Genomic DNA, 26,887 nt, shown 5'->3' with positions numbered 1-26,887 from the left:
ACAAATTCATTTTCCCCAGACAAATTTTTTATTAAATAACAATCATTGTACGAAAACTTCCACAAAGTAGTGGCAAGAGTTAACACTTTAAAGGCTAAAATTTCTTCATTACTTTGTAAAAGACACAATACAAAAGCAGGCAAGTCTTAGGAGTCACTAAAAACACAACATGCATGCTCTCACACAATCTTCGGGGCGTCGTCCACGGCGTGTCAGAAATACTGAACTGTCAGGCGGAAGGAGACAAAGTGCTGTACATGTGGAGGCAAACCGCACTGCTTAGAAATGCTCATTCGTACGTTTAAAAACATTCTCCGTTAAATTCACAGTCTTGTGGGATTATCGTTTTGTGCTTCTCGTCTCTGCTGGATGTAGATGTCAAAAAAACTAAAAAAAAAAAGCTAAACCAAAATGAAAACAAAACATGAAGATTTTGTGCAATCTGGTTAATGTCAGGCAAACCTTTAGACTAAGACATGAATGTGTGTAGGAACAAAACAAGTAGCTCAAAAAAAGTGGCATTATTCCAAGGAATAGTCTGTTATTTTGGGGAACTTCTGGATCTAACTTCATGCTGAGAGCTTGGCTTCAATGTGACCAGATCTCATTTAAAGCTCAGTGAGCAGGACAAAGACCGGCGCCACCAAACAGAAACACGGCAGTTGAAGTTTTGGGGGCTTGATATGCAGGAATCACTTCTCCATACTCTTTCACCTGGGCTTTTTATGCATTAAATTTAATGAAATATGTAAGGTTAATTTTTGTCACCTTCAGACCACTCCACATTTACAGGATGGTTGTTCCCTGTGATTCTCAGTCTTACCTGCTGCCTACACGTAAAATGCCAAACACTGCGTGTAACTCCATTATCACAGTCACAGTCTGTAGTGAAATTCTCAGTGGCAATAAAAAGGAGAAAATCAGTTCATTTAACAACTTCTCAAACAGGAAGTGAGTGGCATCAGTTTTTTAAGGTTGTGATCTTTTTGCTTGGGTCCTTGCAGATTTCACATCAATGAAATGAAAAAGGTCCTAAATGTTTACATCAGCTTCAAAGTATCCCACCAACTTTGTGTGTTTTGTGCTTGGAGAAACCTATATAAAAGTCACTATAAGATGACATTTGTGCTTTAAAACGATTTTGAATATTTCCTGCAGAGAAGGCAGAAGACAGGTTACATTTTAGCCTCATCCTGCAGGCTAACAGACTAAAAAAAGGTTAAAAAACCACAAACAGGAGACGTTTGTCCGAGTGCTCTGTTCATGGTAAAGAAAAGCAAAGAAAAAAAAGTGTGAGTGTTGCCATGACTCTCAGTATCACAGAGATGGTCACACTCAACACGTGCACGAAAGAGCAAACTGTGGACTGACTGATTGTGGGATGTGCTGAGGGAGGACTTCAGAGGAGCAGGATAGTTGGTGAAACATGTACATGTTGCTCTTGTCAGCTGATTCTTGGTCATTCTCTTGGTCACGGCTTGGCAGCTGTGGTGACAGTTTGGTGTGGGGTTAGGGGGCCCTACCATGAGCAGATCACATACACTTTGCCCCCTCCGGAAGACACTGGAGCTGCTTCTCGATTATATTCCGAAGATAGTTATACCTGAAGGTATGAAGACAGAGGAGGACCAAATCTGAGGATTTTTTTTAAGAGCCAATAAAAACACATGCACATCCACATTAGACTGGGGGCAGGTGGTGGGCTAAAAATAGTTTAAAAATAGCTTGTAGGCCTCCACTTTTCATATTTATTGCAGCTCATGAAAGTTAAAGATGTTAAGATTATGTTTACTGAATGCCAGGACAGATTAAAAATGTATTTCTTATACCTTCTCCTGAGTTTCTGCACCTCTCTGTCCTCCTCTTCCTTTAGCTTGGTGATGAAACTCTGGAGGACAGGCATCTCAAACTTGATATACTGCGCCACCTTGTGGAAGCAAAGAGAATTTTAAGGCCAAATCTCAAAGATAATTGAATATTGGAAACACAAGTGCAAATACTTGTGCATATACTTTATTCATTTTACAAGGAAAAAGTAACTGTAAAATGATTAATACATGTTCATTTATAGCTATGAAAAAAGAAAATGGTGATTTACATCATATGTGACTTCTTCTCCGAGATCTTCTTCCATGAGGAAAATTTTGCAGACCTGCTCACACGGTCCCTGCATGACTCTCAGCAGCAAAGGATAGTCAGTCCGCTTCAGTTTCACTCGCTCTGAAACACCAGAACATACATGGAGTGATGGATTAATAACTATAACCCATTTTATACACAATGTCCTCACTCACATTGTTTGCCTTTGGGCTACAAGATACATATCCATATTTGTATTCCACATAGTCACGAGTTCATGAATAATTTAGCACTGACATTCAGACTTTACAGCTGGATCTGATGCAGAACTTAATCAAAAACAAACAGCAAGAGCACTCAGTAGTGTGTGGGGTAGTCTGCCATTTGTTACCACAACATAATCTGCAATCTCATCAAACATCTTCATCATCATTTTGAAAGCATCATTACTTTTCAGTTACACTTCTGCTAATTGCTGTTTGATTACTGACTGCAATGTGTTTCTTTCAGCTCAGAAAACCCAGTGAGTGAACAGAAATGGAATAATGACAACACAGATTCTGTGTTGAGTTTCCAAATATCATAGCCTCTAAAAAATTAAAAATAAATTATAAGCTTTATAGAGACCCAAAAAGGTTGATCCTGTTCATCTTGACGTAGCATTTTCAGCTACGAAGCTTTATAGAGAAGCTCTGTGTTGTAGCTTTAGTTCAGATTTGATTGCACCACCAGGAATAATGCAAAAACTTCCAACTTTAAAAGTAGTAAAACTCAAAGTAGACGATAAAATTAGATAAAATAAAATTAGTGGACTAAGGCTGAATTCTTAACCCACCTCCACTAGCATGGACCAGATAGAGTGCAAAATCATCTGGGCTGTTTTCGATTTTGAACTTGTTAAGGAGAACTCGTAGCACCTTCGGCGTGGTCATACAGCTGTTGATGCGAACGTTAGTCACCGACCCGTAAGCAGGCGTAAACACTGCTGTCTGAGGATGGAATGGAAAAACATTTTAAATATTAATTTAGGTTCAGTTAAACTTGTTGAAGCTAAAACCTTTACTCTTTTCACTTTTAAACACATTTTCTCAAGAAAAATGTAACTAAAACCTGTTCCCAAATCATTTGCTTTAAAGCGGCACATAAATGAACTAACCTAATGAACTTTATTTGATTATTCTGCAAGTTTTTAAAAGTTTTACTTTATGGTTGTAGAAGTGTCCGTTGATGGAGAATCGATGGCGTCGGATTTTCCTCTGGTCACTTGGCGACCTTCGCTGGCCTCGCCTTAAGACCCCGGCATCGCTCTTTGTCCTGAGGAGCTGAGCGGAGCTCTCACTGTCCTCTGTCAAGTCAAATGTTGAACCACCTTAAATTACGGATTATTCAGTGTTCTTAACATTTTCATTTAGCCTTAAGCTAAGATCACAAAATAGTGAAAGAAAACCATAGTTTTAGAAATAAACATCACTTATACAGAACTGTAAACAAATTTTCTATCTTTCGCTTTAATGTGCAAATTTTATTTTTAATTCAAAATGTGTTTATAGCTAGATTCATTTCACCTCAATGTGATCCAACTTTTTTTCGCCAAGATGCAGCCAGTTTAAAAACAAAATATTCTTAGTAAATGACTGATGTTTGAAGCTGCTTACTTGATTCTTATTAAAGCCAACAGAGTAATGTCAAATGAGTAAAACCAAAAGAACAGGTAGCAAAAAACTGAGAAACAGCTAAAAAAAAAAATCTATAAATACTGAAACAAGTGTGAGCCCTGGATCTCCTTCATACCTGCTTCAAGCCCTGGGGGGACGGGGCTATGGCTCCCCACACTCCCTAGCAGATCGTTACATGGAGAAACCTTTTGAATAAAAGCATGCTGATCCACACAGGTGTGCACACAGGTGTACACTTGGGTGTTCACAGACACAAACTACACCTTTCTTGGCTGCCACCTCAAAGCACATTGTGCGCTGTCGATCTTGCGTGTTGCACAATAACATGTAATATTTAGTATCTACTGTTATCTACTGTTAGCTAGTTTATTGTGATGGTGTTGTATTTATTATGTTGCTCTTTTTTGTTTGTCTTCTCTTCTGTTTTTTTATCTCTATACAGGTGATCCAGGTGTTTTGTTTGTTTTTCTTTTTTTTCCCTCTTCCCCCCTTTCTCACCATCTCTTCTCCCCTCTATGTTTCTTTCTTTCCCTCTCTTTCTTTCATTCTTTATCCCTGCCCTATCCCCCAGTCATGTCTGTCCCATCTGTAACAACCGAAAATCAAATCAAATAAATACATAATTATAATAAAGGTCAATCAAATGGACCAATATGGCAAGGCCATGATGATACACTTGGTGAATTAAATCCGCTTGGCATCTTTCTTGGCCTTCAGACAACAATTCTGATGGCTAAAGATCCAAACGGGACAGGCAAAAAAACCCAAACAAACAAAAAAAACCCAAGAAAGAAACAAGAAACAAGTGTGAGCAAACACGTTCAAATTAAGATAAATCTAATATATCTGATACTTCCTTTTTAGATAGGAAATAGATCAGATGGAACTAAAAAGATTTTCCTTTAGACTTTGAAATCAAAGTAAAAGTAGAAGCTCTGCCATGGCTCGTGTAATAATCTGAATAACTGTACATATTTCTCATACGTGTACTCACACTTGTACCTGTACTGGCTTTTTTTGTTCTAATTTACACCTTTGGCTTAATATTTTACTCCTACTTTGTTGGTTATATATAACCACATAGATACAGTTTGAATTATTTAAAATCTAAATCAATGAAGTCTGAAAATATAAATGTATAAAACGAAAGACCAGAATTTACCTTCTGCCTCCTCTTCAGTCACACCGTTGTCCTCTGGTTGGCTGTCAGGTGGCGTCACTTCCACTGTGGGTGAGCTCTGCTGAGTCTGTTGACCATCTGTGGTGGTGGGAGAACTTCAAACATGGAACAGGAGAGAGTACATTTATGGGGTGAAGGAGAAGAACTGCAAACTGTCAAAACCGTAAACATACAGCTAAAAATATTTTTTCAGATAAAAACTGCACCTTCAAATGATAACTCCCATCATGCCTTTATGACCATAAACTGCAGTTTCTCAAAAAACTATTATCCTGATATTAATCTTAGTGTGGACTAACAGCCACTAGAATCTTTCATATATAAAGGAAACTGTAAAGCCATTAAGTTTAAGAGCAGTCCAGGTCTGCACAGCTGAACTAAAACTCCCTCCACACCATGTATGAATCTAGAGGGAGATCTCGATTAGTTTGTGAGATTTTCCTTGAGAACACCAGTTTTTCTTTTTTCACTTTGGTATGTATTTGTGATGCCATCGACAGGCTGGTCTGTCCTGACTGTAGTGGCGAGTCTTATTATTAGGTTTCCTGTAGTAGCTGTCATTTTTAACCTGCTGTTTAACATACGTCATATCTGGGTTGGTTAGTTTCAACTTGTGACTGCTGTTCCTCTTTGCCAGTGCAGCTGTTCTTTTATTTATGAGTTGTGACAATGTTTCCTGTCATAATCAAGCAAATTTCAGAAGATTCTCACAGCAATATGGCTTCTTATGAGGGTTTTTTGTTGTTGTTTTCATGTTAACATCCAAATGGCAGCTCTATGCCTGTGAGGCCTGCTATCCTCTGAGCAAGAATAGCTTCTTTTGATAAATGGGATTACAGAGCTGAAAATGGCGCTTAGAGCCTATTGACATGGACTGATTTGCAATAGCTTGCAGTAAGATCCTCAATTAAACCAGAAGTGTGGCTTAAAAGATTCACTTTTGCTTATGGAAAGCTGCCAATTTGTATCTTATTTAGGAATTAAACTCTATTTACATGGATTTAAATCTCAAACCCTAATTACACACTTTTAAACATTAAATACCCGCTTGTCTTTCATTGGACAAACTAGATAAAATCTATATCTGCCCTCACTGACCTCTCTGTATCACCATTTCCGGTCACTGGGGTGTAACTGGATCTGTCTGGAGCTCTTACCCTTGACTGTCCAGATTGCAACCCGAGTGCCAAGACGTGGAGGAGGGGGGCGGCCGGATTCGCTCGTGGTCATCCTGCATCTGTAGCCTGATTGGTCGCCGGAGGCCCCAAAAGATATTCAGCAAGCCCTCAACAAACAGTTCCTCTTCTTCCTGTTGGAAGACACGAAAACCGATCAATGCACACAAACACACACATACAGTAAATACACACAGACTGGACAGTTGTTACTCCTTAGGGATAGAGGGTGTAATGAGTGGGGTATATTAAATTCTAGTGAACTAAGAGCAAAAGTAAAAACAGGGATAAGGCCTCAACACATTAAGGTTCTTCTGTTGAAATTTAAAACAATAAAATAAGATTAAACACATTCACTTACTCACTCACTCACTCACAGAGAGATGCAATTACTCACTTCTCTGTGCCGCAGCTGCAGATTCTGCCCTTCATAATAGAGGTTGTAAGTTTTAAGATGTGACAGGACTGTTGCCCTGAAGACAGAAGTAATTAAAATCATTGGATGGAAACAAAGTTTAAAGGAGATTCCCACTGATTTTATCCCACCTGAGCTGTAATTCTGCATGCACCGTGCACACATTTTTATAACATAGTGTAAAAACATTTTTAACAACACTAGATCAAATTTTAAGGATCTTCATGGATCCCAAAAATGCATAACAACATCACTAATGGAGTGACGCAACTATATCTGAAAGCCAGTTGGTGCTAACATCACTGGATACAGGTCACTGCTCTGACAATATTTCTGGTACTTAATCACCACTTTGGTAATTTTGGATTTCACTTAGTTTCAATGGTGGTGAGTTGAAGGCAGCTGAGCAATAAGCAAACAAAAAGAAAACTATTCTAGGAAGTAATTCAATGCCACTGTGCAGGTTCAGGTTGTAATATAGCCGTGTAATAATATTTCACCTCCTGTGTAATGTTCTCCTCAAGGTTGATTCTCCATTAACATTACTTGATAGCCACTACTACATTTAAGTTCTTTCCCACTATTAACCAGATAAGAACCAGATGAGATCAGGATTACAAGTAAGTCACAAAATTGAGATTTATATGTAATTTTCAGATCCCGTCCTTGGTCTCATTAGCTCTTATTTCTTTTTTAATGTACAGACAGAGGAAGAAAGAAAGTGGGTGTAGCAGTTTCTTGGTGTAGTAAGATAAGAAGCATGTCTGAAGCATTTAATGTCTGTTCTTGGTAAGGCTGAGATTCAGTTTCAATTGATAATTTCTCATCAGCTTAATAAAGCCATCATTAAAAACTTTGGAAAGATATTTATCTTTGGCTGTGTGAATAAAATGTTGATTTGGCTTTCTGTTGAGAGGTTTGGGGTTTCAGTAGATGCAAGTGTGTGATTTCCTGTCTTTGTGTTAACCCTGTGAGTGACTGGTAACATGATCTGTGTAGTGCTGTTTATTATTCAGTCATCTTGGCAGGATATCGTGTCTTGTATGCTTATAGAAGTCAAATGTAATTTGACAACTAACTGACAAGCAGTTTCAGGACCAGGTGAAGTCCTGTTCCCTTAATATTTCAATGTCTCTTCACTGAAACTAGGGATGCAACGATACCAATTTTTTCAAACCGATCCGATACCGATACTTGGATCTGAGTACTTGCCGATACCGAGTACAAAAACCGATACTTCTACCACACACAAGTTAAACTTAACCAGTAGTAAAGAAATGACCCCACACAACTCTTTAACACAAACGAAACGTTTACTGAACGTAAGGGCAGAGACAAATACTGTACAACACATCCCTTTTTTAAACTCAAATGATATTCCAATTCCTTAACCAAATGAAATACACTGTATAAATGAAATAATTCCCTTTGAAATTATATTAAACAACCCAACTTATGTTATCACCTTTTGGTAAGTGACTCACTAATATACACTCCAAAACACGTTATATAAATCCACTAAACATACAATATTCACACATGGGCCCCACACACACTCACATTCACACTTGTTGCAGGCCTGTTTGCTGCTCACGCCGGACGATGGAGAAAAATCCTCTTCTCCCCAGTAAGAGCACAAAAGTCTGACTTACAGTTCAGCTGATCGGTAGGTCGCCGTTCACCAGTCCCACACTAAATCCACTCCCTGCGGACCCGATGCTGTCTCTGCTACAGCACGTTAGCGAGTCACTGTCCAGCTCTCCGACAGTCCATAGCGGCTGCCTCCGAGGCGCAGCCAAGCAGTCCGGGCTAGCCTGTAGCCTCGGCGGTCGTAGCTGGAAACACAGCACGGTGGTGCGACCATTGAAACAAAAAGTCACTTCACCCACACTCTGTTGTGAAGCTCTCACACGGTCAGCTTTCTAGTCACACACTCTTTTGTGCTGGTTAACCTCAGTAAAACTAGCCGAGTCTCTCACTTTGGTTCAGCTAACCTCGTGCATCTCCCCATGCAAGGTCCCGTTTTATGCTACCTTCACAGGCCTCCAGAAAATTAGAACTCTGAAAAATATTTTAACTCCCTTCAGAGTTACATACCATAAAATAATACTTTTATGATTAACGTAACAGTTTGATTGCTCTAATTACCTGTATTTACCTTGCGACATATTACAGGGCAAATTATATTCAGGGTAGAGTTACATCACATAACATCAACTGTGAACACCTTATGTTACCGTGGCGTTTAAGTCCATGGGAATTATGAGTATCGGTTCATGGTATCGGTTAACTTTTACGAGTACGAGTACGCACACATTTTACAGTATCGGCACCGATACCCGATACCAGTATCGGTATCGGTGCATCCCTAACTGAAACCCTAAATAGGAGTCTCACAATACAAGTGAATGTATATGCATGTAGGCTGAGTAACTGTAACTTTATGTTATGGAGAAAAAAGAAATCTTAATAGTTTTCAATGTGCATTATTTATCAGTTTTATTTACTGATTGGTCAGACTTTGGAGAATATTTTTCAAAAGCCAAAAATCACACAGTTTGTGCCCAAACGTTTGGTATTAGGGATACTTGTTGTCATAAAGAAAAACCTAGATTTCAGATAATGAACACTGCAAACAGTTAACAGGCTGAAACCTTTAAAACCACAAACATCCCTATTTCACATCGTCTTTTTTAAATTAATGTTTTTTTAAAACATACCAAAGATGAATAAAGGCTACTCATTTGTTTCCCTGTTGTCACTTACTGTGAGTTTATAATCTGTATAAACATAAAAACTTATGTATATGTCTGTTTATACGAGAAACAGTGCGGGATGGAAGACTTACTTGCTGACGAACTTGTTCTCTCCGATCTGAACCCCGTACTGTGTATCATCCATTCTCAGTGAGCATGAGAGGAGCTGAGACACAAAGAAGCCACACAGAGTTAATGTCTCATGACTCCTCATGACCAGCAGCGAGCACAGAACAGAAGTGACAGAGTGACTGCAGGAAGAGGAGGAGGAGGCAGAGCTGCAGACCGTAAACAATAACAAGACGATGATATCTGCTTTCCTGGCAACTACTTCCCTTAAGATAGTTAAACCACCACCACTGTGTCCCTGTACTAAATCAAAACATATACTATGTGAATGAGGGGAGCAGCTGCTCTCCTCATTCTCTTCTTCGTCTTACAATGTATTTTCTCTTTCCTGTGAGCTCTTTCACATAAACAAACGCTGCACATTTGCACATGCAGCTGTTTAAATGGCACTCTGCCACCACCCTGCAGAGTTTTCCTTCCCTCTTCACTGAGTGACAGAGTGTTTCTGTGTGAGTTTGGCAGGATAGAAACCTCCGGATGAAGAAGGACAGGTGCAGGACACATGGACCACCTGCTGCTGCAAATTATTTCAGCTGCCTAAGCATTAATCTCTGAACATGCTACTGGTGAAACACATTATGTGCCCTTCATCTGTCATATAGCACACTTTTCTTTTCTTTTTCCTCAGAACATAAAGACCAAAAAATAAAGATGCAACTGTTGCAGGGTTTATCCTTAAAATAGGCCTTTGGTGTCAGAGAGACTTACCAAGATTAGTTTGCATGTAGATGAAGCAATGAATCTTTGCTTTGAATCACCTTACGTAATACAAAATTGAGCATTTTGCTGCTGTTTTAGCAATTTCATGAGCAAAAACACATTTTATGGTTAAATGTAAATGTAACCCCACCTAAAAAAAGGTTAACTCTTTGAGGTCTGAAATCACTGATGACATCTGGCCTAGCCCACAAAAGTTATTCCCCAAAGAGAAAGTTCATGATAGTTACTTAACAAGCCTATGCTATAAGAAACAATCTTTTTTAAAGTAATTAAAATAAGAATTCTCTTTGGTTCTCTAACCAAACCCTGTGTTTTTGAGACATGCAAAAGGGATATTTTGGAACAAATTTCAATGAAGAATGATATTTTTGTTAACCTTTGACCTTAATAATAATAATAACAAAAAATACATAATATGATTGCACAGGGTCATCACTGATGCTGACATAGACCTTAAAAACACATTTTCTTCTGGGGATTTTCCTCTATATGTAGGAAGACCTCTGCTTTGTCATGCAATGTGCATGATTTTTTTCTAGAGTGACATATTTCAATAAGTCACAACTGAATTGAAACAACATTTACTGCAGGTCTCAGCTTAGCCTCTGAAGAGAATGAATCCTATTGGTTTAAATGATCACCTGTTTAAGGCAGAGATTGCAAAAAAAAATAAAAAAATTAAAAATTGTTACAGACATTCATGATGACCTGATAATACAGCTTCAATTTCTGTGTGACTTTACACTCACACTGTCATCAGGTCACAATTTAAGTCTTCACTCTTTAAGACACCTACACTGTGTTAGATTTAAGTAACATTTAAGTCCACACTATGCAACAGTGATGACCTACGAAATTACAGCTATACCTACAGCTGCTATTCCTCTCCTGTTTGTTTTGCATCCCTTGCTGTCTCTTGTTTTTCTACCTGTAAGGTGATCAGGTCACTTTTGTGGCAGTCCCCAGAGACTCCTTGACAGTAGTCCTTGTTCTACTGTGGAGTGCCTCTGTGAGCTGGAGGCAGAGAGATGGTTCATGTGGGTGAGCTAACTGAGACTACGAAGCAGAACAAGGACTCCCAGCTACAATACAAGACGGTGGAGTTTGAATCCATCTACTGGGTAAGCAATTCACTGGAGACAGCTTATTACTGCTCCATTGTTATTTGCAACAAACTCTAAATTTGTATGACTCATGTATATCAAGAAAACCTGTGTGTAGCCTCTTTTCATATTCCTTTTAGAGCAACTGTGATCTGAGGTGGTCTGCAGGCTGATTCCAGCCCCAGGTGTGTACTTTACCCATACCTGCCGTAGACTTTTTTGTTTTGTGTTAACACTGAAATCGTTTTACCGCTAATTAGTTACTGTTAACCCCTGTTTACAGCATACTCCCCACAGTAGCGTTAAATACACATGATTTACTGTAAACAGGCCGAAACACCCAAAACCATTTTGGACATTAGTCGAAAGGCCTCGGTTTAAACTACGTTCCTGTTACATAGCCAGTGCCTCTGTAACATAACAGCCAACAAAATATGAAATATTAAGAATAGATATGTATATATATATATGTATTATAAGACAACAATGGATCTTACCGTCGTAAAGACTATGAGCTGTTGTTGAGTCACCAAAGAAGAAGCCGCCTATGAGGAGAGGCAGCCAAAGTTATAGGCAGGCAGATTCTGTTTGTATCCTCAGGTATTAGCAGGTGTCAGTGATCCAAGAGGGTCTTTTCTTCTGAATGTGACTGCGAACAGACAGGGAAGAGTGGGGACGTTAAAAGGAAGTGCTCCCCTTCCGTTAAATCACTTCCTCCTTTACTCAATCAGCCACACAGGAAGCCAACACTGGCCCTGACACAGCTTAAAACTTCCTCAATTCAAGCAGCACAAATGAATTATCCGCTTACACACACACGTGGACGAGCCTCACCCTGTTATCAATCTTTAAACTCTTGGATCAGGCACATACTTCCACAGTTTAGTGTAAACAGAAGCAGCTTGAACACGCAGCGCTGATAAAATAAGCTGAGGCTGTCAATCTCCGAAATAAAAAGCCTCAGTTAATGTGGACAAATTAAATATTTAACGCCAATCAGCTCAGCCCCACGCCAGGCGCTATCAATATTTCATCATCTATATTAGCCCTGTCAAGAGCTCAAAAGCTAAGCACTGACCTACACAATGGAAGACATTAGCCTTTATTATCACGGTCAAAGGCAGCGGTCTGCGACGGACATGTGGCCAGCTGACAACACAAAAACAATGCCATAATTGTCTGAGATCAACGTGAACTTTATGCCAACTAAACTGGCATCTGATAACAAAATTGATCCTTCTTTCATGAGACTTCAAGCTCCAGAGAAAAAGATCGACTCAGACATGTCACTTTTAACGCTGCTGAGAGGGCAACATTAAAAATGTGAGCCATACTCACTGCTCATTCAGGGTGAGACACCCATTTTGTTCTTTTCACTGTTATTTTAGAACAGTGTCGATCATCTAATACGAGGAAACATTATTTAATTCAGGGGTTGCAAATGAAAAACTAGATGAATACAAATGATCTTCTTTTGGCTGCTCTCTTTAGTGGTTGCCAAAGTGGATCAGATGCTTCCATATCACCTTGCCTCAAGCATCCTCCTGTATCACACCAGCCCCTCTACATGTCCTCTTTCACTGCATCCATCTTCTCTGAGGTCTTTTCCTCCTGCCTGGCAGGCTCCATATTCACCATCCTTTGTTCAGTGTATTTGCTGTCCCTCCTCTGCATGTTCAATCCATCTCAGCCTTACCTCTCCAACTTTGTCTCGACCTAAACTGTCCTTCTGAAGTATTCATTTATAATGAATACATTATTAGAAATTAATACAGCATTGGTCAGTCATTGGGAGTGAGAGCATCTTCAACTCTGCCACCTGCCTCCTTTTTTCAGGGTCACTGTCTACAAACTATAATCATAGTACATCTCACTACCATTTTATAAACCCTCCCTTTCACTCTAATCACTCATCTCCACCCACTGCACCCTGGCTACACTCTCTTCTTCACTTCTGTACTGTCGCTTTAGATAATTGACCCCACCTCCACTATGAACAACACTTATTCTTTAGACATTTTATTTTTAGTTTACCTGGCACCTTATTCTTTTCATTTTGCTGAATTATGATAGCGGTGGCTAAACTGATGCAAAAACTAATCTGCAGCTGGGCTTCAAATTCACTTTTACTATAGTAAAATTATTAATTCAATTGAACTCAATTCAATTTTATTAATAAAGCGCCAAATCACAACAACAGTTGCCTCAAGGCGCTGTTGTTAGACTGCTATATTTTTTTAACCTTATTACTACCTTAGTCTACTTTTAATGTGTTTCATTTGCACAAACAAAAAATGTGATTCAAAATTTCAAAAGAGGTCTAAAAATGTTTAACAGACTTTCTTTTTCGCTCCACGTCAAGTTCTTACTCTGGTATTAAAAAAAGTGAACAATATTCATTGTTTTAGTTTTATAACTCTATAAATGTATCAAAACATATTACTGTAATGGGAATGCAAGCTAAAGCACCAAATAATCATAAGCAGCCCACTGCAGAGTACTCACATGTTATTTTTTGTCAAAATAAGGCAGCTCTAGAATAGCAGGCCGTAACATGCTCAGAGACCAGATTTCGGTGCAGTTACTTTTTATTATTAAAGCTTATATAAATATATATAAGCTTTTTATTAAAGCTTATAAATTACCCTATTTAACTGAAACATCTCCAAACCATTGATCGTTTTTGTCTGTTATAACAACAGATTCTTGTGTTAGTATAAATGCTCTGCAGGATACTGTGGCTGCAATAGCAGAGCCAGCAGCAAATGTAGCCAGACTGACCCACAGCTGACCTAGTCCTGTTTCAGATCGGAGTGCTCTTCTGTGTCCAAATGTAGAGCTAATCGACCGTCTGAAATCCCCCGTGCCTCATTACAACCTCAGTCAACCCGCAGCCTCCATCTTCCCCCTCTTTCTATATATATTTATGTCTCATCATCGCATCAGCTTTTTTATACCACAGTAACTCTGCTCTCTGCTGCTTTCTGTTCACAGTTTGCTGCTTCATGTTTCCTTCTGAAAGACTAGAGGCTATCTAACACACTATTACAAACCAGGAACACAACTTCCTCCAGACTTTCTTTCCCCCCCCGGCTTGTTTTCTGCCCTCTTGCCCTGCTCCCTCTGAACCTCCTCCGTCAATGTCTTTGGCTGAAATGCTCGATGAATAGCTCCTGTCCTCTTCCCTTGCCTTCAGCCTCCACGTTACCACTGCTCTGCCTTGCTATTGTCATTATTGTCATAGCAACACCAAAAACATCTGAGCACCCGAAACTAGTTCACAACACTGAGCCAAAAATAGTGTGTGTATGTGTGTGTGTGTGTGTCTGTTGGTCTCTCCTGCTCCTTGTTAGGCTTACTGGGCTTGTCAAAAAAAAAAAAAAAAACCACCACTGTGAAGCATGACTTGAATCCGAATATGGCTCCCAGATTCCAAATAAAGACGGAGCTTTTCTTCCCCTTCAGCAGATGGTAGACCTAAAGTTTATCGGCTGCTGGTTCGTTTCACATAAAATCAATCAAATCTGGAAGAAATTCCCATCTCCCTCAATCAAAGCACACCCACTTTTTTGTGAAATAATGACGCCATGCAAAGTTTAAACATGCTACAAATATTTTCCTAGTTACGGTTCTTCAAAGTACATAGAGCTCGGTATAAATTTGGTGCAATTTTCCAGCACTCTGGTCTTTCGTAACTTCAAAAGTAGAGACAATGAAATTACATTTTCAGAACTGAAACACACACTGACGCTTTGTTCAAAACTTAAACCAAATTGGTTTTATGTCCACTTGATGTGCAGAGCAGTCTCACCAGCTCTGCACGTCAATATCATCGGATATATCAGAGCTTCGACAGCCTCAACTTAATGTCTATTATGCAGTGCGGGGGTATCAAAAAATATAACTTGTGGGCCAAAACCAGCAACCCAAGGGATCTGCTTTGGCCAAGAGGATGGCTCTGGAAAATTTGAAAATTGCAAAGAGGGAAGGCACAAATGTTATAGTTTTACCTGAATTTTTTTTTTTTTTTAGGTTTATGGTTTTCTTACTGACTTTCTATGGACTCTGATCACCACGTTCCTGCGCGGATGCACCTTCACTTCTCTTGCTCTCTGTCACTGATAGTCCCTTTAATTGCTCAGAGGTTCAGAAAGTTAAGGTTTGTCATTGTTGTTCCAAGTGTCTTCAAAAGTGACACCACAATTATCACTGTGTTTTGGTGTAGTTCTGAGTTGTTATGCAACTCCTGATTCCTGAACAAATGTGTGTGCGACACTAGATTTTAATTATATATCAAAACAGGAGACTGCTGCAGGAAAGATTGGATGTTATAAGGAAAATAAATTAGTTTTTTGTTTCAGCCTAGTCTGTTATAGAAGTTTTTTTTTTTTTTAACCACCTACATGTCATAATTTTGGATTACTATTTTAAAATTTGACTTATTAACTCAAATTTCTGAGAAAATAATTTTAAATTTCAAACGATGGCCTATTGTGAGTGTGTGTGGGTATTTATCTAGCTATTGTTCGGGTGAAGACTGGGGCTGTGTTGTCATTGATCACATAAGCATTGACTATTGCAAGGGCCGTAAACACCCGGCTAAAACTTTCCTAAGCTGGTGTCAAAAACAATAAAAGCCTCCAGATGAACTGGCACTCAAAGCACTTGAGATGTCAGAAAGGGCTATGAGAACTTGAAAAGACCATTTTGATATTTGTAATGGTCAAAATTTTAGAGAATAACTCAACACAAATCAATAAGGGAAACCTAAAGTTGACTGGATATCAATCGGGTACTAGCTACCAAAACTAAATATGGTCCAGTATTTGTGAAAACATTTAATTTTAATGTTTACATTGTGATTTAAGCTTATCTAACTTTGTGATCATTTTACGAATCGTTGCTGCCAAACCTCTTCTTTTTCATCTTTAAAATCACCCAAAAGTTGAAATCAAACGTCAACAAAACACTTTAAAAACACCAGAAACCACCATGGTGGATGGATTTATTGCTGGTATATATTAAACTGCAGTTTACAATATACTGGGCAAGTGAGTGCACATTAATATTCACTTTTTTTGGGACTGCCTCCGTCTATCCGGCCCTATTTTCTTGTTATGTAACGCGTTTTAAGGACACATCTTTATGCACACTCTGGTAGAGACTCAATGGAGTAGTCCTATCATTTGCTGTTCAAGATTTAGGCTAGAGCATCATGTTTGGTGCCCTGATGTTTCCTCAAAAATGCCTCATATTCGAGGTTTTTAGTCTGTGTGTGTCCCCTGCGCTTTTAATAAATAAATAAATCTGCAATTCGTCCTGCATTTGATGCTGTCGAAACACTAAGACTTCATTTTTATACAGGCAACCAAAGAATCCATCTGCAACCAGCCCGTATCGCCACATCTACCGCTCAGACACATCATCATGATCAGCCTACTCAGCCACACCGACCCCTCTGTCTGCTTCGTGCCGACTTTTGGAAGTCTTCTCACGGCTCACCTAACACAGGTCTCCTCGGTCCTTTTCTTCCGTCTTTCAGTCGTTTATCCTCAAGTGAACGTTAGCCGTTAAAACTCCTGGGACAAGTCGCTCGTTCTCCTGCCGTTGGACACAATCAGCGGGGCGCGTGCAGCAGTGCATCCAGGAGCTGATAGGAGGAGGAGGAGAGCGCGAGAGGTCCATCTGTTGTGGCGGAGCTCGCGGCACAGCAGCGTCGCGGGGCCCCGGCAGGGAACCAATCAGAGGGCGAGGCTGACGTGTCTTTGTTCACGCTGCGTGAGGAGATGAATGAGAAGTGGACAACAATGGCAGAGCAGAAGGCAAGGACATTATTCAACAAACCCCAATTTAATGGAGCACGACACAAAAGTACAATGTCCCACGTCAAACTCTGTCCACGCATGTGCAACTTCATGCTAGTTTATGGCTAAAAGTCGGGCTCTTATGGAAGATCAGATCTGCCAAAATACAATAAACTTTAAAAAAAAAAAAGTATTTAATTATTTATTACTGTCCAAGTCAAAATTTCGAGTTATGCATCTCAAAATTTCAACTTATAAGTTTGAATTAAAAACTTACATTTTGAAAACAATACCTTCAAATTTATTTTTTTAAATAAATAATTTTGGTGTCAGAAACAAACTTCCATACATAATAGCTCCTTTTTATATGAAGACTAAAAATTTTGTTTTCTTTTCCATTTTTCCTTAATAAAGTACTGTTGTAGACTTGGTGTAACCTCCAGTGTCCTCGATCATCACAACATGGACATAACCCATTTCAACTTCTAGCCATCTTCATGATCTGAAAATCTTGTGGTCCACTGAAACATTTAATCAGAACTTCACTCATCATACAAGCCAAAGAGGAACTACTTCCTGTTTCATGTTTTCACTGATTCCCTTTGACAGGGAAAACAGCCAAAGGGAAGCATCTTCCTTCATGCCTTCACTCTGATGATAAAAATGAGCAATTTTTAAAATCTTATTATTACTGAAACTTTAAAAAAAAAAACTGAATAAACTAGTTACAACCATTTTTCAATAAAAGACAGTCCTCTGTTTTTTGTACATGTATAAAACATAGACATAACCACCTGCTGAACTATAGGAAGCTGCCTGCACTCACATATTTGTATATTGTTTTGTGTTCGTTATTGCTTCCTTTACTGGGCTGTTCTGTGTGTTTTACTGTGGATGTGGCCACTCTTTAAAAGCTGGTTCACTCAGTCTTCGGCCTCTCTCCACACACCCTGCACCATATGGCTGGGTTCAGCCCGATTTTAGTTTTAATGCAACTGTTAAAACTACGAAAAACATGTCAGTTAAGTATTGTTTCCTTTTGGTTACAAAATTGGTACATTTTGGCTAAAGCCATTGTTCCCATTACTTGTCACAATTCATGAATTAGAACATGAGTATTTTTTTCTCCTCATTTAATCTGGAAATTGTTCCTTTGAATGTACAGCAATGAAAATTGAAGGTAATTTTCTTTCTTTCAAAATTGTTTCAGTTCATAGTTGCAGTCTTTCGTAACTGACTTTCCCCCCTTCTACAAATTAAAATGTGACCCAGACAGGAAAAACAGATTCTAGTTGTTTAAAATAATTAAACTCTTTAATTACATTGAGAAGACCTAAAAAAAAATAAGTAAAAATAAAATAGTGCTGACCAAAGCTCTGGTTAGAACTACTCAAATATTCAAACAGGTTACCTCTTCAATAAAATGAATTAAATATTTTTATTTTAGTTTTGATCATCTTTGTGGGTAACACAATTTAAAGAAAATGTCTCAAATCTCAGTACATTTTGATATTTTATGCTTTTTGATGTTAAAGACTGAAAGCTTCGTAGCCCATGGGACATCTCAATCTAGAGATACTCTGTAGTTACATTACTGGCAAATGAGACAAGGGTCTCTCAGTCACCATGTGGATTGTGTCCAGGATCAGATTACTTAAAACCAGATTTTGACAGGCGGTGCCTCTGTTTGGGGGAGGGGGGTTGGTTGCATTTCAGCTTTCACTACACAATGACACTGTTCTTTAATCTTTTAATTTCAAACTTTAGACCGTGCAACGCTTTTCTATTTTTTGTTGTTCATTATCACTTCAGTTTCCCGTTGCTAGCAAACAGGAAGTGCCCCCAATGTGGTCTTTTGCTGCTGTAGCCCATCCTGCTTGAAGGTTTGACATGTTGTGCTTTCAAAAATTCTCTTCTGCATAGCTGTGTTGTATTGACAGGTTGAGTTACTGCTGTCTTCCTATCAGCTCAAAGCAATCTGACCCTTCTCTTGTGACATCAGAAAGACATTTTCACCCAAAAATCTATCACTCTGGATATTTTCTCTGTTTCCGATCAGTCTCTGTAAACCCCAGAGATGATTGTGCAGGAAAATCCAGTAGTTTGAGAAATAATTAGACCAGCCTGTCCGGTATCAACAACCATGCAGCATCGAAAGGCACTTAAAATCACGCTCTGATGCTTAGTTTGAACTTCAGCAGGTGGTCCTGACCATGTCTACAGGCTTAAATGCATTTAGTTGCTGCCGTGTGAGCGAAAAGAAAAGAAAAAAAAAGACAAGACTAAATTCATTCAGTAACATCTTATTAAATAGTTTTAGGAACAAAGAATAAAACATTTTGTTGCTACAATTAGTTTACACAATTTATATTCCAGAATGTTTAGCAAACTTTACTCCATTAAATATACATTTGTGTTTTTACATCTATTTAAAGTTTCTCAGCTTGTTCTTGGATTTATATTGGTAATGTGTTAACATGGACAGAAAGCAATGTTAGAGTAAAAAAATACAATATGAAAAGATCATAAACAGGATTCCACCAAACCACAGATTTGAAATAGGGTTAAAATGTATTTACTTTTAAAATAAAAAGCACAAGAAAATGGTGCGCTTTCCAGCATGATCTAAGATTAAAAGTTATGATTCGTTTCTTACAAATATTTGCTTGCAAAAACATAAAAACTATGTATAAAAAAAAAACATTTAAAAAGATAGAACACTTAATACATAGAAGTATAGTCTCCAGGTAATGACCCCTTCAAAATAACTGAAAGGGATTGATGTCTTTGTGTTACGCACCTTATGGTCACCTTTTTAAGAGCCATGTGAATGTAATTCAAACCAGAAACACAATGTTTTTATTTTGTTTTTTACTGTAACTGGCTGCTTCTGTCACAGCTGTGCGAGAGGTGCATGTGTACTAAATCCTACAATAAGACAGGACTACAGTAATAAAAAACTGGAGGAAGCTGCCATGAGGCACAAAGACATCCCATGTTCATCTTCACATTAAGCGATAAGGCAGGTTTCACTCAGCTGCTTGACAAACAACAGGCTCTTAATAAGGTGACCAGCGGGTGTGTCCTCCTCCTGCATTCAGAAATGGTGACATAAAAAATTCCAGAGGAGAAAAACGAGGTACACCAAACACGAGGACACAGATGCATCTTCACTGCAGGGTCAAGAGTGTGCAAGGAGAGACTGATGTGATGGGAGAAGTGCTGGTTGCATGAACATGATATGACACAGAAAACAAGGTCACGAGTTGTGTGCATGCCAGAAATTTACTACAGCAAGGGCCAACCCCCCCCCCCCCCCCCCCCCCCCCAAAACTACCTCTAAACTACCCTCCATCTCTGTGGAAGCTGCTTAAAAGTCTGACTTTGATCACTGCCAGCTCCCAGAGCTAGGTTACATAGTCACGACACATCAGCTGGAGTGCCAACAACACACTGCTTATTTTACCAACCATCTGGTAACGTCCCTTTGCAAGTCAGCCAATAATTTAAACGAGGGAGATGAGGTTTTAGATTTACAGTTTCTGCACACATCAGTTGTCTCTAACCCTGGGCTCTTTCTACCCTGGATGGTCATTCAGTATTTTGGAAAAATCAGTCTGTGACCTCGTGAGGAGTTTCAGCTGTATAGTCAACGCAAATTATATTACTGTAATTGCATATTTTATTTGACAAACAAATGGAAATCTATAAAAAGGTCCCAACACCTCTAACCCTACCTAAAGGGTGACACCCCTGTAGATATTAAGGGTCACATAATTAATAACTATGGTTTATTTTGGTGTAACAAAGTATGAGACGTCACCAAATCAGAGTAGTACGTCATAAATGGAGCTACAGCTGGACCTGTTGTCATTAGGTCATTAATGTTCACACCTCCTTTAAAATCTTCAAAAGCACTCTAGTACTATTTCAGGGCTCCAGGTTAGTGCGTATGAAGTCATCTGGACCCCAGTCTTCTTGGCACCATTACATGTGCAAACAGTACTTCATAGTAAAAAGGCCCTGATCTGTAAAATCGGAACTATCCAGTTCGACATTTAAAAGTGTTCATCTTTTGCTTTCAAATACAACATGATAGAAATGGAATGAAATAGAAGCAGCTTTTATATTACGTCAGAAACAACCTTTTTAAAGCCTCTCTCGCCAGGTGATCTTCTAAAAGCACCGATTGGAGCTGGGGCGGAGGGCAGGAGTAGCTGTCAATCGTTAACGGTCTTTACAGGGCTTCAACAAGTAAACTAAAACACACTAAACATTCTGAAAGGGATGCATAAACCCGTTAGACTTTCTTTTTTTTAAAACCCCCATAAATAAATAAATAGCTTTAATAAGAGATAAAAATGGGAGAATCTGGAATGAGACTAAACTAATCAGGTCTCTCAGTAGCAACAAATGTCAATGAAAAGTTTTGGTATATGGTAACAGAACAGCAGAAATACAAATAAAGAGCTTTGAGCGTTTTGGTTTTATAAAAATCTCAAGTGGGCTACTCTTTATTTCTATGCATCATTTTTTTATATTGCTGCCAACTCTGTGGTAATTTTTTCAAAAGCTGCTCTTTATACATAGAAGCAGCAGAGGCACACAGTGTGGTCAGAAAAGAGTGGCTCTGTTTTTGGGGTGGGGGGCACGCCTGGGTTAATACCGTACAGACTACAGATGCTTTGAAACTTAGTAGGAGATGAAAGAGAGCGCGTATTGATGACTGAGGGAGAGCAGGAATGTGAGGGGAAAGTCATAACCGCAGTTAAACAAGTAAACATTGATACGTTATGACTGTCTGGGAAAAAAAGAAACCCCCCAAACTGCCACACTGCACATGTGAGCTGATCAAGGGCACAAAAGAAAGAAACTGTTAGATTTATATACTCTATATTCAACAAAATACACTGTCCTTACCTCCCAGTACAATTATATAGCCTTTAGGTAAATCCTACCTTAATATACATCCACAGTGACCTCAAAACTGTGAGAGAAGTCCCACACGGAGCCGTGCGAGAACGCTTATTCTCGTGTCGTCATTCATCAGTTTCATATATACTCACACAAGGTCTCCCTGACAAGGCCACATGTCCGTGTTACTGTGCGCATTAATGCAGCTCTTATAAATGCTCTGCCGTCACCATGACGATAGAGGCATGTCTCATTAGTTAAGAGCCAGCATGTAAAGTAAATAAAGGGTAGCAGATTTAAATTAAAACTTTAACGAGCGTGTTCAGGAAAGGCAGAGTTTTGGTCCTGTTAACAACTGATGAATAATACTGACATAATCTAAAGAAATGTAAACCAGTATGTTGCTGATTTTTTTTCTGCCCAGTAATATGGGAGAGGTCTTCTGAATATTAGCACTCCATTATGAAATAATATGGGATGTGAGCCTCTTTAGCGTGAGTGTGTTTTACTGGAGAATCTGTGAAGTGACATTCTAGTTTTAAACTCAGGAAGGAGGTAGTGCAAAAATAAATCTCACAATCACTTCACATGGCTAAGGGGACCTGACAAACTACTTCCATCATTCTCCATGACCCCCTGTCGTGCAATGAAGCGCTCGTGCTAGATCTACAGTGGCTGCTGGTGTGTGCATGTGTGGTTGCATAACAAATCCAGAGGGGAATGATTCCTAACGTGATCCTCAAGTGCCATATTTCAATCTACTGTGCTTTGAGAAGAATGTATGCAACATAATTTGGGCTATCTCAGTTAGCAGCAATCACGAGTGAGTGAACGATCAGACATTTAACTCCGACTGCCTGACATCCATCTGTCTCCTTCTGGATTACTCCATACACACATGCACACAAACAGACTGATCTCCACATGGTGACATCTTTTATAGCATGCTGTGGCTTGCTATAGCATGCTTAAAATAGCATAGTGGGAAGTGGGAAGAGACTGATACAAGCTATAGAAAATAAACGCATATAGTGACAGGGTGGGAAGGGGGTGGGGTTGGTGCATCACATTTTCTTCCACACAATCCAGTGCCGCTTCTGTCCTCCACTCCCACATTATGTTAATTTAGTGTACCATCCCTTGCTCCCCAAAATTCAACCATTTTAAGGTTTCTCCAGCCTGCTGGTTATACCCGACTCTCTCCCAGTGCTGCGCTGCCCTCCCCTCCCTTTGCCCCATCCCCGTGTCCCATTCTGTTCCTGCAGGCTCCCTGTAGCCGCCCCCAATGGTAGCCTGTGAACGTTGGGCTGATGGGGAAGTTCTTGAAGATTGGGTGTCTGCGGATGAAGTCCATTCCAAACGGCAGGTCGTAGGATCTCATCCCTTCCAGTTCTGCTGCACTGAGACCAGAACCGCGTTTCAGCTTCCTAATACCTCGTTCTTCAGGAGAACCTGAGGACAGAGAGATTAATAATGAGTTCACAATTAAAAGTCCAGGCTAACAAGGAGCAAGGTCCACAAGTCTTCTGCTGCTGCTGTGACTTTCGGATGTTTCTGAAGATGGAAAAAAATTCGTAAGATGCGCCTCCGCCCATTCATCTTCAGTTGATTTTCCGGGTGGCAGCAGGCTACGCCCAGACGACTCTCTCACAGCCATGTCTTCTTCCACCATTCCCAGCATGACCTCAAGGATCAGACATAGGACCACCCCCACATGTAGTGCCTTGTACGATACCTGTACCTGCTTGGCAGTCACAGCCACATGTTATGATCATCTTCCTTAAAAACTTTTTGCACACTCCAACAAACTAACATCACTTTCTCATGCAGCAATGACTTAAAACACTATTAAATGTGAAAACAGATTCATTCTTGTTCAAACTAGTGAAATTAAAAACCTTACCAGGGATGGTATTGTCCAAAATGAAGGCGACAGACCCTCCGACGAACATTGCAGTGGTGAGGAGCACATTTAGCACTTGGTCAATTTCAACAATGCCTGAGAAAGACAGAAGTCGTGAATGTAGTACAATTTGTTTTTAAAATTACAGCCCTGACACAAAGTTAAACTGATCCAATCTCTGGACTGGAGAAGTCACTGAACTTCTGATTGATAAACAACTACTTCCTGACCCACAGCACTCTCCTACTGTTATTGGTGCTCCTTGTAAAAGTGAAAATGAGTGATTGAAAGTTTAATTTCCCTCCCGTGCACTCACCGGTGACCAGTGGGTTCTGTTTGAGGTAGCTCGGCAGCATCAGGCCAAAGAAGATGGAGAAGCCCAAGACGAAGAGGTTCCTGGAGGAGTTGAGGTCGACAAACTGCAGGTTGGACAGTCCCACTGCTGTAATCATACCAAACAAGGTGCAGAACAGCGCTCCCAGGACTGGATCAGGCAGAGAGGCAAAGAGGGCACTGAATTTACCCACGAGCCCCAGCAGCAGCATCATGGCAGCTCCATACTGAATCACACGCCTGCTGCCCACCTGGAGAACCAATTAAGACTTTTAAAACACCTTTTTAAATAAAGAGTAGGTAACATGAATACAGAAAAAGTAAATAAAGAATTAAAAAACAAACAAACAAAAAAAACATAGCGTGTTACCTTTGTGATTCCCAGGACGCCTATATTTGGACTGGAGGAAGTAGAGCCATTTCCTGTCCCGAAAAGACCATCCAGTACACAGGAAATGCCTTCTATAAATATTCCCCTGCAGAGACAAAAAACCATCATAATTATAGTTTGGACCAGAGAGTAAACTGCCTGGGCTGTTTGTGACAAACTACTGAAGTATGAGAGCGAATAAGGAGGTGGAAAAACAAAGGTTACCGGTTGATGGCGTGGATGGGAGGCGGAGGAGCACACGACAGCCGAGCGCAGGCGTAGTAATCTCCAATTGACTCGATGATGCTGGCCACCACGGCGCTCATCATACCAATCACACCTGCAGCCGTCACCGTGGGAATGCCCCACTGGACTGTAGAGGTAAAACATGCTGGTATTTTTATCCATCATCATGCTTAATGCCAACTTTAAAGTTTCATATTATATTTCTATAGTCAGTCCACTGCATATACACAATTTGTAGACCCCCCCCCCCTTCCTCTTCATTAACACACTCACAGGGGTAGGGGATTTTGAACCATGGTGCTACTGAGAGGATCCCTTGACGTGCGTCTGTGCGGGCGTAGAAACCGTACTTGTCCTTGTCTGGTGGGAAAACGTCGGTCACAGTGAAAATGAAACATAACAGCCACGACACGAGAATGGCCATTATGATCTGCATGAAAGAGAAAAGAAAAAGCTTATCAGACTTTTACACAATATCAAAAAACATGAAAAAAAACAACACCCTTTACCCTTTTTTTGTATACGTTTTTATTACTTCTCTCCAGCTATCTGTTTATATGCAGAGTATGTGAAAGAAATCATGACCTTTTGAGGTATATGCATCAGTTTATTGAATTAAATTTGCCTTGGTTATACTTAGACCTGTTTATCATAGAAGCTAATAAACTAATACATCAGGAGGTGAGTGTTTGGATCTTCTTTGGATACAGCTTTGTTCACATCATGCTGTCTGACTTCACATGTGGACTAAACCATTCTACACATTTGGACTAGGAAAAAAAATTATTCATTTAATGATTAGTTTAAAAGGATTGCAGCGTAAGACCTGAGGCCAATAAAAAGGCACAAAAGTAATTTGAGATCGTTTCATGAAAAAGGTATAAATTAAATTAAGAGCAGCAAATAAAGAATTTAATGGTGTTTTTAATGACTTCACCAGCAGGGGGAAGAAAGAGACTGATTTACACAGTGCTCAGACACCACCTGGGGAGAAGGACATTTGCTCTGCTGAATAATTTGTGACTTACAAGACAGAAAAATCTTAACACTTGGAATGAAAGCAAAAAGTCCAGACACCGTTTGTATACAGGCACTTACAGCATGTTGTGTACTTACAGGAAACATTTTGAAGACCTGGAGCCTATAGGATGTCCAGCCCTTCTTGGCTTTGTAGATGGGCAGAGGAAAGTGAACATTTCTGGCATACTGAGAGAAGAGCAGCACCAAGAAGATAGTCCTGCAGACAGAAACAATCCTCCTCAGTTAATTGGTGACATGTTATACCACATATTCTCTGTGTGACAACCAATTCTGCAAACATATTCCTTTAAGTCCTGCCTATGTCTGACAAGGACTCCAGAGGCTTATGAGCCAATCAATTATCCTAACGGCCCAAGAAATTAGTCGTAATTACAGGCACAATACCTCAATCCCTGTGGGCGAGAGAAGAGGCCCTCGAGCTACAGCGTAAACAGCTATGACACAGCAGAAGCTGATGTCACACCACCTGAACATCACATTATGAAGTGTATCATCCTTCATGAGTCAGCCCTCTGTAGCTTCACAGCCCACATGATCCAGGGTAAGGTGCTTTTCTAGATTAAGATTTAACGTAGTCATCTTAGCCACTGAGGTCTGGCTTTAACTTAGAGAAGCCCCACCCACCTGCTGTTTCAACCCTCTGTCTGTGAGGGGCAGCCAATCAGAAGAGAGCTGTCTTAAAGGGAGAGATGCTAGGACAGAGGATGAACTGAAGAGCTGAACCAAAGTTGAGTATGAGCTAAATAAGGATTTTTGTTTTTTTAAACTGTTAATCATGCAAAGCTACTCTAGTAGAGTATAGGAATATAATTTCTATGGAACTGGAAATCACCAAATTACAGCACAGCTGTCAAAAAAAAAAAAAAAAAAAGCTAAATGTACCTCTAAATGTATCATGACAAAATCATTTAAAAGGAAAATTATGTTGTTCCCACAGCTGAAAACAAAGAAATTCAATTTTTAAAAAAAACTGCTAAGTAAGTCAAAATTTTGAATCATCTCAACAAATTCTGAGATACTAACCCGAAATTCTGACTTAACGA

At 39.6% G+C, this 26,887-nt stretch overlaps 2 protein-coding genes across 9 annotated transcripts in view; both read right to left on the bottom strand.

Moving 5' to 3' along the window:
* Positions 1–5: 5 nt before the first annotated feature.
* rassf2b (Ras association domain family member 2b) lies at positions 6–17,146 on the bottom strand. The gene is made up of 11 exons (XM_019365724.2): positions 16,736–17,146; positions 11,731–11,882; positions 9,374–9,447; positions 6,508–6,583; positions 6,093–6,244; positions 4,918–5,030; positions 3,282–3,424; positions 2,915–3,068; positions 2,099–2,220; positions 1,830–1,927; positions 6–1,603 (listed from the first exon to the last, which is right to left on the bottom strand). The coding sequence occupies exons 3-11, from the start codon at positions 9,424–9,426 to the stop codon at positions 1,534–1,536; spliced, it is 981 nt and encodes a 326-aa protein (XP_019221269.1). The 5' UTR covers positions 9,427–9,447; positions 11,731–11,882; positions 16,736–17,146; the 3' UTR covers positions 6–1,533.
* Positions 17,147–19,324: 2,178 nt separating this feature from the next.
* Positions 19,325–26,887, bottom strand: part of slc23a2 (solute carrier family 23 member 2) — a 38,237-nt gene continuing 30,674 nt past the window's right edge. For all 8 annotated transcript variants that reach the window (XM_005473503.4, XM_005473505.4, XM_019365723.2 and 5 more), the window contains 7 exons: positions 25,920–26,040; positions 25,077–25,233; positions 24,783–24,930; positions 24,558–24,663; positions 24,171–24,438; positions 23,855–23,950; positions 19,325–23,403 (listed from right to left, as the gene is read on the bottom strand). In XM_005473503.4, the coding sequence (XP_005473560.1) occupies positions 23,138–23,403; positions 23,855–23,950; positions 24,171–24,438; positions 24,558–24,663; positions 24,783–24,930; positions 25,077–25,233; positions 25,920–26,040 (1,162 nt within the window). In that variant the 3' untranslated portion in view covers positions 19,325–23,137. The remainder of the gene's footprint in view (positions 23,404–23,854; positions 23,951–24,170; positions 24,439–24,557; positions 24,664–24,782; positions 24,931–25,076; positions 25,234–25,919; positions 26,041–26,887) is intronic.

This window comes from Oreochromis niloticus, linkage group LG12 (assembly GCF_001858045.2).
Source record: "Oreochromis niloticus isolate F11D_XX linkage group LG12, O_niloticus_UMD_NMBU, whole genome shotgun sequence".
Lineage (NCBI taxonomy): Eukaryota > Metazoa > Chordata > Actinopteri > Cichliformes > Cichlidae > Oreochromis > Oreochromis niloticus.
Note: the sequence above shows the minus strand (reverse complement) of the source record. Positions and strands in the feature narration are given on the sequence as shown.

Excerpts from the sequence above, each read along its gene's own strand:
- rassf2b (XM_019365724.2), bottom strand. The coding sequence starts at position 9,426 with ATGGATGATACACAGTACGGGGTTCAGATCGGAGAGAACAAGTTCGTC. Across the intron at positions 3,069-3,281 it reads GACACTTCTACAACCATAAA|ACAGCAGTGTTTACGCCTGC; the intron begins GTAAAACTTTTA and ends TTCCATCCTCAG. Across the intron at positions 1,604-1,829 it reads GTGCAGAAACTCAGGAGAAG|GTATAACTATCTTCGGAATA; the intron begins GTATAAGAAATA and ends TCATACCTTCAG.